Here is a 12501-nt window from a genome sequence, read left to right as displayed (position 1 = left end):
GCTCTTGCAGAGAACCCAGGTTCAGTTCCCAGCACCCACATGGCAGCTAACTTCAGTTCCAGGGAATCCGAAGCCCTCTTCTAGACCACAGGTGCACTTGCACACATGCAAGCAATACACTCATACACATAAAATAAAATAAAAATGGTAAACAAATTTTTAAAAAAAGAAAAAGGAAAACTCTCTGGAAAGAAGTCTGACAATCCAATCTATATAATGCATAATATTAACTATGTACCAGATACTATGCTTACTGCTGTACTTAAAGTGTCTCACTTCATTTAAAAGAATAACACAGGGGCTGGGTTGTAGTTCGTTAGTAAAATGCTTATCTAGCACACAAGAGGCCCTGGGTTCAATTCCTAGCACTACAAATGAAAAACAGAACGAAGGAAGGGAGGGAGGGAGGGAAGAGGAGGAAAAAGAAGAAAAATAAGGAAAGAAATGAAAAAGAAAAAATAAGAGGTGGAAGGAATTTCGGTGACAGAGATGGTAATAACTGGAATTCTGGATTAAATAAGTAATTCTCCTGGAACAATCAATTTCACCAATATTACCTCTTATTACTTACTATATATTTTAGAAACAGAAGTTTCAAAATTTTGAGGTTTCTTACAAAGGTAAACAGTAAACCATTTGTTCTCTTAAATTTCCTTAATTCTAAACAAGACAAACAAACCCTTACCTGTACAACTTGTTTCTGTGCTTGTGTTGCGTGTATTGTTGGAATCTGTGGTTTTTCCCGAGCACCTCGGCAACGATCATTGCTCACTGAAGTCATCATACACAGTATATACAAAATAATGTATGTACAAAATACAAAATCTGCAAGAAAAAAGGCATTGTAAGCAAAACTTCCCAATCATGGTAAAAGACAATCATCTATTTCAAAGGAAAAAAGGACACATTAAAAGTTCTTCAGAGTATAAATTTTCAAAAAAAGGCCATTAACATTCTAAATTTTGGTTATATCATTTATTTTTGTAGGAAAAGGTTAAACCCAGGCCTTTTATATACTAAATACACAATCTCCAAGTAGCTACACCCTCCGCTACTGGTGGCTTTTAAACTAATTTTACTTATGCAATCTAAAATTTCATGTTTGGGACCAGAAAGATGGCTCAGCTGGCAAAGGCCTGAACTATACAGTGATGCTGTCTCAAAGCAGAGACATAATTGGCCACAGAGGAGAGACAGACAGAATATAGGGTTTAAGGCCAGAATGTGGCTCATTTTAAGGCCAGAATGTGGCTCATTGGTAGAGTACACTTGTCAGGTCCTGGATTTAGTTACCCAGGTTCACTTCCCAGCACCTACATCACAGCTGATAGTAAGTTAACACCAACTCCAGGGGCATCCAAAGCCCTCTTCTGACCTCTGTAGGTACCAAAGGCATGTGGCGCACTTACATAAATGCAGGAAAAACACTCATACGCATAAAAATAAATAAAATGCTTTTAAAAATTAGCTGAGTGTGGTGGTGTATGCCTTTAAATCCCTTCAGTTGGGAGACAGAGGCAGGCAGATCTCTGTGAGTTCCAGGCCAATCTGGTCTACATAGACAGTCAGGGCTACATAACACTGTTCAATAGATAATAACGGAAATCTCAAAGGAAGCATTCAGTCATGGAACAATGTTCCTCTCATTTTAAAACATTTCAGTTTAATGAAACAGCATCATACCAAATACTTTAAGCTATCTTTTTAGATCTGAAAGTCATAAATTAAAAGAGACTAGCTATAATTCACTATACTACTTCAGATACTACTAAAATTATGTCCCTGAAACTTAAAAAAGTGGATTTTTTTGGTACTAGGCATCCTAATATTTACTTTCTCAATAGGTCTTGTATTAACCAGATTTTCATAGGCCTCTTTAGGCCTCTGACCTAAGGCATATTATTGCATTGCCTTTTACATTATATCAGCAAATAGCCAATTAACTAGAACATCTCAAAAAAGATAGCCAAAAGATAGATTAAAACATTTTATCTTACTTCCAGCTGCCGCTCAAACAGCCTAAATCACATTTTGCATCTTATTTTGACTTTACCAGCTTTCAGATTTTGTTTAGGTTGTTTGGGTATTATTATATGGAATATGTTCAATTGTTTTGCCATAGTTATATTACTTTTAGCCCTTTCTCTTGTTATGTATGATTTGGAAGGTGGGTAGATATGTATATGAATGTGGGAGCACATGCCACAGCACATTTGTGGACGTCAGGTCAACTTTGGGAGTAGCTTTTCTCTTTCCAGAGTAAAATACAGGAATTGAACTCAGGTCTCAGGCTTTTGTGGCAAGTGCTTTTACTCTGAGACATCTGGCTAGCCTTTTTTGCTGACTTTAAATATCTCAAATGAATAAGAAAAGCGAATAAACTTTTTTGAAACCATGGAGCATTATAAAAATATGCAGCATATTTGTATTTCTTTTTGTTTTGAGACAGAGACTCAATATGCTACCCTGGCTATCCTAGAACTTGCTATGCAGACCAGGATGGCTTCAAGCTCAGAGAGCTGCCTGCCTGAGATTAAAGGTTTGCATATTGTGAAATGAAGAGATCCACTTATTTTTATTTATTTAGGCAGTACTTAGGATTGAAAGAGGGCCTCATACATTCCAGGCAAGCTGGGGGTACAGGGGAGACCATGTCTCAAAAAAAGAAAAAGCTGTTGTGGGTTTTTTTGAAACAGGTTCTCCCTACCTATAGGCCCAGCTGGCCTGGAACTCACTACGTAGACCAAACTGGCCTTGAATTCACAGAGATCTGCCTACCTCCCAAAGTGCTGGGATTAATGTGTGTGCCACCATGCCGGTCCCTCTGCTTAGTATTTTTTTTTCTTTTTGGTCTTTTTGAGACAGAGTATCCCTGTAGCCCTAGCTGGCCTGGAACTGACTACATGGAGCAGCTGGCTAGCCTCCATCTCACAAAGATCCACCTGCCTCTGCCACCACTCCCAGGCCTGTACTTATTTATACAATCAACTTCATAACTAATTCCTATATCTTGTTTAGTTTCCTTGTTTTTGTTTTGGTTTGGCTTTTTTGAGACAGGCTTTCCCTGTATCCCCAGCTGGCTTGGAACTAATTATATAAACCAGGATCTCACACAGATCTTTCTGCCTGCCTCTATCTCCCATTAAAGGCATGTGCTATCATGCTAGGCAGTTTCATTGTTTTCTTAAGACAAGGTCTCACAATGTAGCCTAGGCTAGAGCCAAACTCAAGATTTTCCTACTTCAGCCTCCTGAGTGCTATGCACCACCACATCTGACATTCTGTAAATTTATCTTTAAGCATCCAGGGCTGGTGAAATGGCTCACTAGATAAAGGCACTTTGTACCAAGCTCAACAACCTGAGTTTGATCCCTGGGACCCATGTGGTAGGTAAACACTGACTCCTACAGGTTTTCCTCTGACCTCCACATGAGTACCATGGCACATGCACGCCCACACACATACACATACATCCACAAAATAAAGCATAATTTTTAAAAAAAATTAACTAAGCATCTAGGGTGATGAAGATGGCTCAGTAGGTAAAGTGCTTGCCATGGTGACACAAACCTATAATCCCAGCACTGGGATAGAGAGAAATAGGAAGATCCCTGGATGCTTGCAGGCCAGGTAGTCTAGCCAAGTCTGTGAGAGAGACTCTGTCTCATAAAATAAGGTTGAAAGTGACCAAGGAATACCTCCAACACTGACCTCTGGCCCCCACATGCATAAACATGGCACATACCCCCACACAAAATTAGGCATCCATTCAAAAGTGGTTGAATGGTGCTCCTAAAGTGCAACCCAAACAAAAAAGAAAATAATAGTTTGCTTACCGATTCCAAACACTTGAGTTTTGTTCACTGAACTGATTGTCCTACTTTTCAATTGTTTACTCCTCGGCGCTCCCATTTGTGAAAATACTTGGTAAGTACACTCAATATAATGAAGTGAGAGTCTTAGAGGAGAGCCATCTAGTTTTAAAACTCTGCATGTACAGAAAGTACATACTTAAACCAAATTGCATAAAATTTTTGACTTACAAGAGGCTTAACTTGGGGGCTAGAAAAATGGCTCAGGGGTTAAGAGCACTGACTGCTCTTGCAGAGGACCCAGGTTCTGTTCCTAGTACTCACATAGTGGCTAACAACCATCCATAACTCCAGTCCCAGGGAATCCGACACCCTTTTCTAACCTCAATAGACATTGTTCAACACACCTACACTTACATATATGCAGGCAATACATTCATACAAATAAAAAAGTAAAAATAGTATTTTTTATAAGAGGGTTAACTTTTATAGACTCTAGTACAACCAAACATTTTCTTTCATGTTATGTACCTGATTTTTCAGTTCTCAAATACGAAAAACTATAAATTTTATGATATCTCAAGATACTGAAATTTTGGGGACTGACAAGATGGCAAAGCACTTACCACTAAGACTGACAACCTGAGTTCAATCCCTGAGACCCAAATGGTGGAGAGACCCAACACCCACAAAATAAATGTGTGTGTTTTTTAAGTTAAATTTTCAGCTAAAGATGTAGCTCAGTTGGCAGAGCTTCCCTAGCATGCTACGAAGCCCTGAGTTCCATCCCCGCATAAACACACACCTGGAATTCCAGCACCCAGGAAGTAGAGGTAATTACCTCCTGGTAATCCTCAGCTACATAAAGAGTTTCAGGTCTGCCTGGGAAACAGGAGACTCATATCAAAACAAAGAATGGTTGGTGGGGCTCATGCCTTTAATCCCAGCACTCCTGAGGCAGAGGCAGGCAAATCTCTGTATGTTCAAGGTCTACATAGTGAGGGCCAGGCTAACCCAGGCTACAGGGAAACCCTGTCTCAAAAAGACTAAAATCAAATAAAAACAACAAAAAGAGGTCTATGAGATGGTTCAGTGGGTTAGCAACCTGAGTTCAATCCCCAGGACCCACATAAAAGTGAAAGAAGAAAAAACACATCCATAAAGTTGTCCTCTGGCCTTCACATTCAAGTCATGGCACAGGCCTCCATCCCCATAATAATAAAATAAAAATTTAAATTAAAAAAAAAATCAAGTGAAGAGATGGCTTGGTGGGTTTCTGTAAGTTCAAGGCCAGCCTGGTATACATATTGAGTTCCAGATCAGATGGGGCTACAGGGAGATACTATCTCAAAAAAGACCAAAAAAAAAAGTTGGGGGTCTTGGCTGGAGAGTTGGCTCAGTGGTTAAGAGCACCGGTTGCTCTTGCACAGGACCCAGATTCTGTTCCCAGCACCCACATGGCACCTAAGAACCATCTCAGGGATCCAAAGCCCTCTTCTGACCTCCTTGGGCATTTGCATGCATGCATGCAATGCAATATACTCATACAAATAAAATAAAAGTTAAAACTAAAAAAAAAAAAAGAATTTGGGATCTTTTTTCTGGGTTTTGTTTTGTTTTTTTATAAAACAGTCCTCAGTACCACAGGCTAACCCTGAACTCACTCTGTAGCTTAGGTTGCAATTGAATCCCTTATCCTTTTGTCCTTTTGATTCTTCCTCCCTATCCTCCCTAGTGCTGGGATTATAGGTATGTGCATCAGCTAGTTTTTTACTTTTTTAAAGACAGGGTCTCCCTGTAGCCCCAGCTGACCTGGAACTCATTATGTAGACCAGGCTGAACTCAATCTCCTCCTGCCTTTGCCGATTGTGAGAACTTCAGGAGTTTGCAGACAGCCTCAAAAACATGGAGAAACCACTTATTAAACACACACACACAAAGGGCATGGTGGCATACGCCTTTAATCTCAGCACTTGGGAGGCAAAGGCAGGCAAACCTGGTATACAAAGCAAGTTCTAGGCCAGTTGAAGCTACAGACAGGCTGTCTCAAAAAAACAACAGGGGTTGGAGAGACTGCTCAGTGGTTAAGAGTTGGGTAGACAGCTCAGTAACAGAACCCTTGTCGAGGATGCATGAGGTCCTGAGTTCAATTCCCAGCATGACATGGCTACAAATTCCAACAAGAGGACCAAACTTAGCGAGTAAGAATAGGAGTGGGGGGCCAGTGAGATAACTCAGTAGTTTGTTTTGAGGTTTTTTTTTTTTTTTGAGACTGGGTCTCCCTGTAGCCCCAGCTGGCCTGGAACTTATGTAAACCAGGCTGGCCTTGAACTCAGAAATCTACCTGCCTCTGCCTCCCAAGTGCTGAGATTAAAGGTGTGCACCACCATACCCAGCTAACTCAGTAGTTTGTAAAGTATTTGCCATGCAGCCTGACACCCTGAGTTTGATTCATCAAATACATCTGTGTTCCTAGCACTCCTATAGTGAGATAGGTGGTGGAGATAGTAGGGTTGCCTAGAATCACAAGGGCCAGCTACCCTGGAATATGCACCATGGTAGAAACAGATACCCGACCTCAAAAAAGTGGAAGGTGAGAACCAATGCTCAAAAGTTGTCTTCTGATGTACACTCACACTCTGCGGCATATATGTGCCCACACTGGGAAGGATAGACAGAGACAGATGGAAGGAAGTTACCAAATTAATCATCAAAACCCTCAAAATTTGGGGCTGGAGAGATAGCTCTGTGGTTAAGGGAACTAGCTGTTCTGCAGAAAACATGGTTCAGTTCCCAGCACCCATGACAGCTAACAACTACCTGTAACTCTGACGCTCTCTTCTGGCCTCTGCAGACTCCAGGCACTCACATGATTCACATAGATACCGCTAAGCAAGGCACTCATACATATAAAATAATTTAAAACTGTGAAATTTACCATTTTAAACTGAAAACGCAAGGAAACAAGAGTATAAAAATCAACACCGTCAACTAACATACTTTAACAATCTACGGGGAAATTCTGTCTTCTTTTGGAAACTGAACCATATGTAGTAAATAGATATGCTTCTGCAACATGCATCCAGTTGCCAGATCATAGGAATTCTGTTTGCGCTTGTAGTCAGTCACCCCCATCACTACCCCAGGAGCTCTACTACTCTGGAACAGGTTCCAAGAGCATTCTTAGAATAGAAACAGACAAGAGGATGCGATTCTAAAAATAATCTGTCAGAAACTCATACATATCTCAGGTTCTTGAGCCACAAAAATCATGTGGGTACTCCAATCTATCCAGTGAAATTTTAAACCCCAAATGAAAAATAAGGTAGAAAACAAAACAAAACTTTAATCCTTATTTACCTCATCTTAGCCAAGGTAAATTAAAGGTGCTATAGAGTGACAGACTTTAAACACAGGTAAGAACTGCTACTACATTTTTTTTTTTCCTTAAAACAAAAATCAGGGGGGCTGGAGATGGCTAAACAATTAAGAGCACTGGCTGCTCTCTCAAGGACCTAGGCTCATATCCCAGCACCTACATGGCTCCTAACAACCTTCAGTAACTCCAGTTCCAGGGGAATCCAATGCCCTCTTCTGACTTCTGTGGGCATTTGCAGGACACAGGCGTACTTACATACACGTAGGCAATACACACACATACACACACACACACACAATATTAAAAAATAAAAATCAGAGCCAGGCATAGTAGTACAGGGCTTTAAATCTCAGCACTCAGGAGGCAAAGGCAGATAGATCTCTGTGAGATCGCGGCTAGCCTGGTCTACATGGCAAGTTCCAAGCCAGCTGGGGCTACAGGGAGACCCTGTCTCAAAAAGACCAAAAAAAAAAAAAAAAAAGACAACTCTAAAACCAAGATGTTAGCTGGGCTCATGACTGTAACCACAACACTCAAGAGGCTGAGGCAGGAGGACTGCCACAAGTTTAACGCCAGCCTCTGTTACATAATGTGTTTCAGGCCGTCTGGGCCACAGAATGGAGCCCTACTTAAAACAACAAAAGAAAAAATTCCAGGGGTTAGGGAATATAGCTCAGTTGATAGAGCACTTGCTTAGCATGCAGGAGCCCTGGGTTCAACTACCTAGCAGCACATAAAACCAGACATGGTGATATATTCTATACTCTGTAACCCCAGCACTCAGATGTTGGAGACAAGATTAGAAATTCAGAAATTCAAGACCATAGCTGAGCCTGGTGGCACATGCCTTTTATCCCAGCACTCAGGAGGCAGAGGCAGGCGGATCTTTGTCAGGTCAAGGCCAGCCTGGTCTACACAGCAAGTTCCAGGTCAGCTGCGGCTATGGGTAGATCCTGTCTCAAAAAGAATTTTTTAAAAAAGAAAAAAGCCAGGCGAGGTGGCGCATGCCTTTAATCCCAGCACTCAGGGGGCAGAGGCAGGTGATCTCTGTGAGTTCAAGGCCAGCCTGGTCTACATAGTGAGTTCCAGGACAGCTGGGGCTACAGGGAGACCCTGCTTCAAAATGCCAAAAAAAAGAAAAAAAGAAATTCAAGATTTTCCTTGGCTACATGGTGCTCCAGGCCAGCATAACCTACATGAGACCCTGACTCAAAACAAAATAAAAGGAAATAAAACCAGAATATTGGCACACTTTGTGCAGAATACCTCAGTTGTTGCATCAAAGAAATTTACATCCCAGGAAAAGCAAAACTAAGTTTTTTTTCTCAAAAAGAAATATAATTAAACCAGATAACATGAGTTACTTAATGTGCTAGGAATTTCAAAATAGAGTATACAATTTATGTTTTTAAAGCAAGTCCTAGGAGGCAGAGCTGAGAGGTCAGTCAAAGTTCGTAGCCAGCCTGGTCTACACAGTGAGCTCCAGGTCACTATATTACAGTGAGTTACAGAGAAAAGACCCTATCCCCACAAAATAAAATCTCACCAGGCATAATGACCCGTGCTTATAATCTCAGCATTCAGGAGGCTGAGATGAGAGGATCTCAGTGAATTCCTGGACAGCCAATGATATACAGTAAGACCCAATCACAAGGGGGTTGGAGAGATGGCTCAGCAGTTAAGGGCACTGACTGCTCTTGCAGAGGACCTGGGTTCAATTCCCAGCACCCACATGGTGGCTACGAACCGTCCTTAACTCCAGTTCTAGGGAAATCCGAAGCCCTCTTCTGACCTCTGCGGCACTGCACAACGCGGGTGCACTCACATACATGCAGGCAATACATTCATACACATAAAATAAAAATAATAAAATACTGAAGAAAAAAAAAGACCCAATCACAAAAGGAGGGAGGGAAGGAGAGAGGGAGGGAGATGTGAGGGGAGGGTGCCTTTAGTCCCAGCAGCACTTCAGGAGGTAGAGGCAAGCAGCTATCTGTGAGAATGAAGGCAGCCTGGCCTATATAGTGAGTTCAAGGCAACTCAGAGGTACAAGGTAAGACTGTCTCCAAAAAAAAAAAAAGCCAGGTAGCAGGTAGGTAAATAGTGGCACACACCTATCATTCTAACATTCAGAGGTAAAAGCAGCATGATTGCCACAAGTTTCAAATCAGTATGGTATACATAGTGAGTTCTGGGCCAGCCAGGGATACACAGTGAGAGAACTGTCTCAAAAAGCAAAACAAAAACAAGCCAAGACTCCACCAAGAATGCCTACCTACAGAGGGAGATAGCTCAGGTGTTAAGTGTTTGCCCCACAAACATTAAGACCTGAGATCAATCCCCAGCACCCACATAAATGCCAGGGCATAGTGGCATTCACCTGTAATTCTAAATGCTAGGGCTGGACAGGTAGAAACAGGACAATCCCTGGGGCTTGGGGCCAAACAGTCTAGCTGAATTGACAAGCTCCAGCTTCAGTGAAAGATTGCTCACAAAAATAAAGTGGCGAGTAATTGAGGAAGATGCCATTGACTTCTGGGCTATGCACACATGTGCACACACACGTACACACAAACAAAAATGTCCAGAGATATTAACTCAGTCATGAGACCAGTGATGCAAACATTTCCCTATGCAGATCAGGCTAGCCAGAATCTCCCAGAGATCTGCCTGTCTGGGCTCTGCCTCCAGAATACTGGGATTAAAGGCCACCACTCCCAGCTACAATCTGTATTCTTGCCTTTTCTATTAGAACCATTATTCTCAACGTTTTTCTGCAAGATTTTTCAATAAAGAATCTCAACTGGGGGCTGGAGAGATGGCTCAGTGGTTAAGAAACCTGACTGCTCTTGCAGAAGACCTGGGTTCTAATCCCACCACCCACATGGCATCTAACAACTGTCTCTAACTCCAGTCCTAGGGAATCCAACGGCCTCTTCTGACCTCTGAGGGCATTGCACAACATGGGTGCACTTACCTTACAGGTGTAATACACGCATACACATAAAATTAAAAAAATAATAAGTTTTCTCTGTTTTCACACTTGCTCTGTTAGCATTTCCACCTCCTAGGGGGAAAAAGTCTTCTTTACAAGGCGCAATTTTGCTGTCAAGAAAGCTTTAAGACAGTCATTCTAAAAAAAAAAAAAAAAAAAAAAAACAAAAAAAAAACCCAGAACAGGCAGCAAGAAGAATTTAACACTCCCAACCCAGGAGAGAATAAGGCAAGCAGAGTGCCAAGTACTCAATTATGAGACCTAATTCCATGCAGCTCAACTGCTAGTGTCCCACATGCCAGGAGCTGACCAAGCTGATACTTTTTATTCTCTACAGCTGCAGAGGGCAGGGTCAGGCTTCTAGCAGCTGCTAGACAAAGATGAACTCCCCTACACCCACGAGTGGCAGATGGGAAGGACAGTGTTCTCAGCTGTCCTGTATATAACCTGCCTATGGAAAAGATGAGTATTGGTTCACTCTTGAACATTACAGGACATCAAATTTTACTTGGTTCAGTCACATTTCTCTCCAGCTACCTAAGGTCAAAGGAGGAAAAGTATTTCATTGTTTACATACATGTATCCCATTCCTATCCAGATTTCTCATCTCTAAACCCATCTTTATTTATTTAATTTTTTGTTGTAATTTCTCAAGGTGCAGTGGGATCAAACCCAGGGCTTCATGCATGCCAGGCAATCAATCTACCACTGAGCTATATCCTCAGTCTTTAAACCTTCTCTAACCTAGCAGCTACCTAGGATTCTTTGCTCTAACTCCCCTTAAGTCACTCATTCATAACCAGTCTTTACCCCTACTTCTAACAGACTTTTCATCAAAAAATAACAAAAAAGCCTACATCACACATAGCATTTCACATGACCCATCAAGTTTCAGAATTGTGTACTTTAAGAATGAGAGGATAGGTCAATACTATAGTGTTGCACCAGCATGCACAAGGCCTGGGTTCAAGCCATAGGAAAAAAACAAAAAATTTGCACTTTATATTACTCAACCATCTCTCAAATAATGCCCAGATGGTACCTTCATTATACTATTACTACTACTACCCTGGACACAGTGGCATGTGCCTAAAATCTTAGCACTTGGGAGGCTGAAATACGATGATTTGCAAGAATAGGAACCCATCATGGGTTACACAGTGACTTGCAGGCCAGTCAGAGCTAGAGTAAGACCCCATCTTATACATACATACATACATACATACATACATACATACATACAAATAAATAAAAAGGAACAAACAAGATAAGGCAATTCAGGTATGGTAGCTCACTCCTATATACCCAGCTCTTGGGAAACAAAGACAGAAGGAATATAAATTTGAGTATAGCCTGGTACACGAGTTCCAGGCCATCCAGGGCTACAATGAGATACCTGGCCTCAAAACAACAAAAAGCTTAATGACTATCTTTCTAAAGTTCTTTTTTACAACACTGTAATGCACCAGAAATGGCTATATCATGCTTTTATCAGTGAACATAATATCAGAGCAAGGCAGCATCACCTAACACTTTGGGGCTAGAGAGAGATGCTTGGGTCCAGACAGAGGACCCAAGTTCAGTTCCCAGCACCCATGTGAGGCAGCTCACAAAAGCATGTGACTCTAGCTCTAAAGGATTCAATGGCCCTCTTCCAGTCTCCTCAGGTACAAACACACACACACGTGCACACACATGCACCAATAAAAATAAATCTTAAGGGGCTATAGAGATGGCCAGTGGTTAAGAGCACTTGCTGCTCTTGCAGAGGACCAGGGTTTAATTCCCAGCACCCATGTCAGCTCACCACCATCTCTAAGTGGGCATTGCACAACATGGGTGCACTTACCTACATGCAGGCAATACACACATACTCATAAAATTTTAAAAAAATATATTAAAAAATATTTTTTTTTGACTCTTAAAGAAACTTTTTGAAACAAGGTCTCCCTGTACCCCCATTTGCCTTGGAACTCTGTGGATCAGGCTGGCCTTGATCTTACAGAGACCCACCTGCATCTGCTACCGAAGTGCTGGGGTTAAAGGTAGGCACCACCGTTCCTGTTTCTGTTTGTTGTTTTTTCAGAAAGGTTTGACTGTGTAGTCCAGGTGATCCTCATACTCATGATCCTCCTGCTTCAGTATCTTTAGTGCCAGGAACCCTTTGAAGGGTTTGCTTTTGTATTCATGATTCTGATTACTCAGCTGAACAAGATAACTGAAATGCTATAATTAATTTTTAAAAAAATCTTGTGTTTTGTCTGTATGCATGTATGTGTATTATGTGTATGCCTGCTGTCCATGGAAGCCAGACA

The 12501-nt window shown here is 41.5% G+C and overlaps 1 protein-coding gene across 11 annotated transcripts in view; it reads right to left on the bottom strand.

Annotated features, from left to right (window-relative positions):
- Ubap2 (ubiquitin associated protein 2) overlaps nucleotides 1-12501 on the bottom strand; it is a 91240-nt gene that overhangs the window by 66404 nt on the left and 12335 nt on the right. For 8 of the 11 annotated variants that reach the window (XR_001872673.2, XM_008842465.3, XM_029567958.1 and 5 more), the window contains exon 2: nucleotides 686-825. Coding sequence is in view for 7 of the 11 variants with exons in the window: in XM_008842466.3 (XP_008840688.1) it covers nucleotides 686-784 (99 nt within the window). In the remaining 4 variants the exon portion in view is untranslated. Of the gene's footprint in view, nucleotides 1-685; nucleotides 826-12501 lie in introns of those variants that run through there. The other 3 variants (XM_029567955.1, XM_029567956.1, XM_029567959.1) reach the window with 3 other exon arrangements.

The sequence above is a fragment of the Nannospalax galili genome, unplaced genomic scaffold (genome assembly GCF_000622305.1).
Source record: "Nannospalax galili isolate Female #2095 unplaced genomic scaffold, S.galili_v1.0 scaffold341, whole genome shotgun sequence".
In the NCBI taxonomy this organism is placed as follows: domain Eukaryota; kingdom Metazoa; phylum Chordata; class Mammalia; order Rodentia; family Spalacidae; genus Nannospalax; species Nannospalax galili.
Note: the sequence above shows the minus strand (reverse complement) of the source record. Positions and strands in the feature narration are given on the sequence as shown.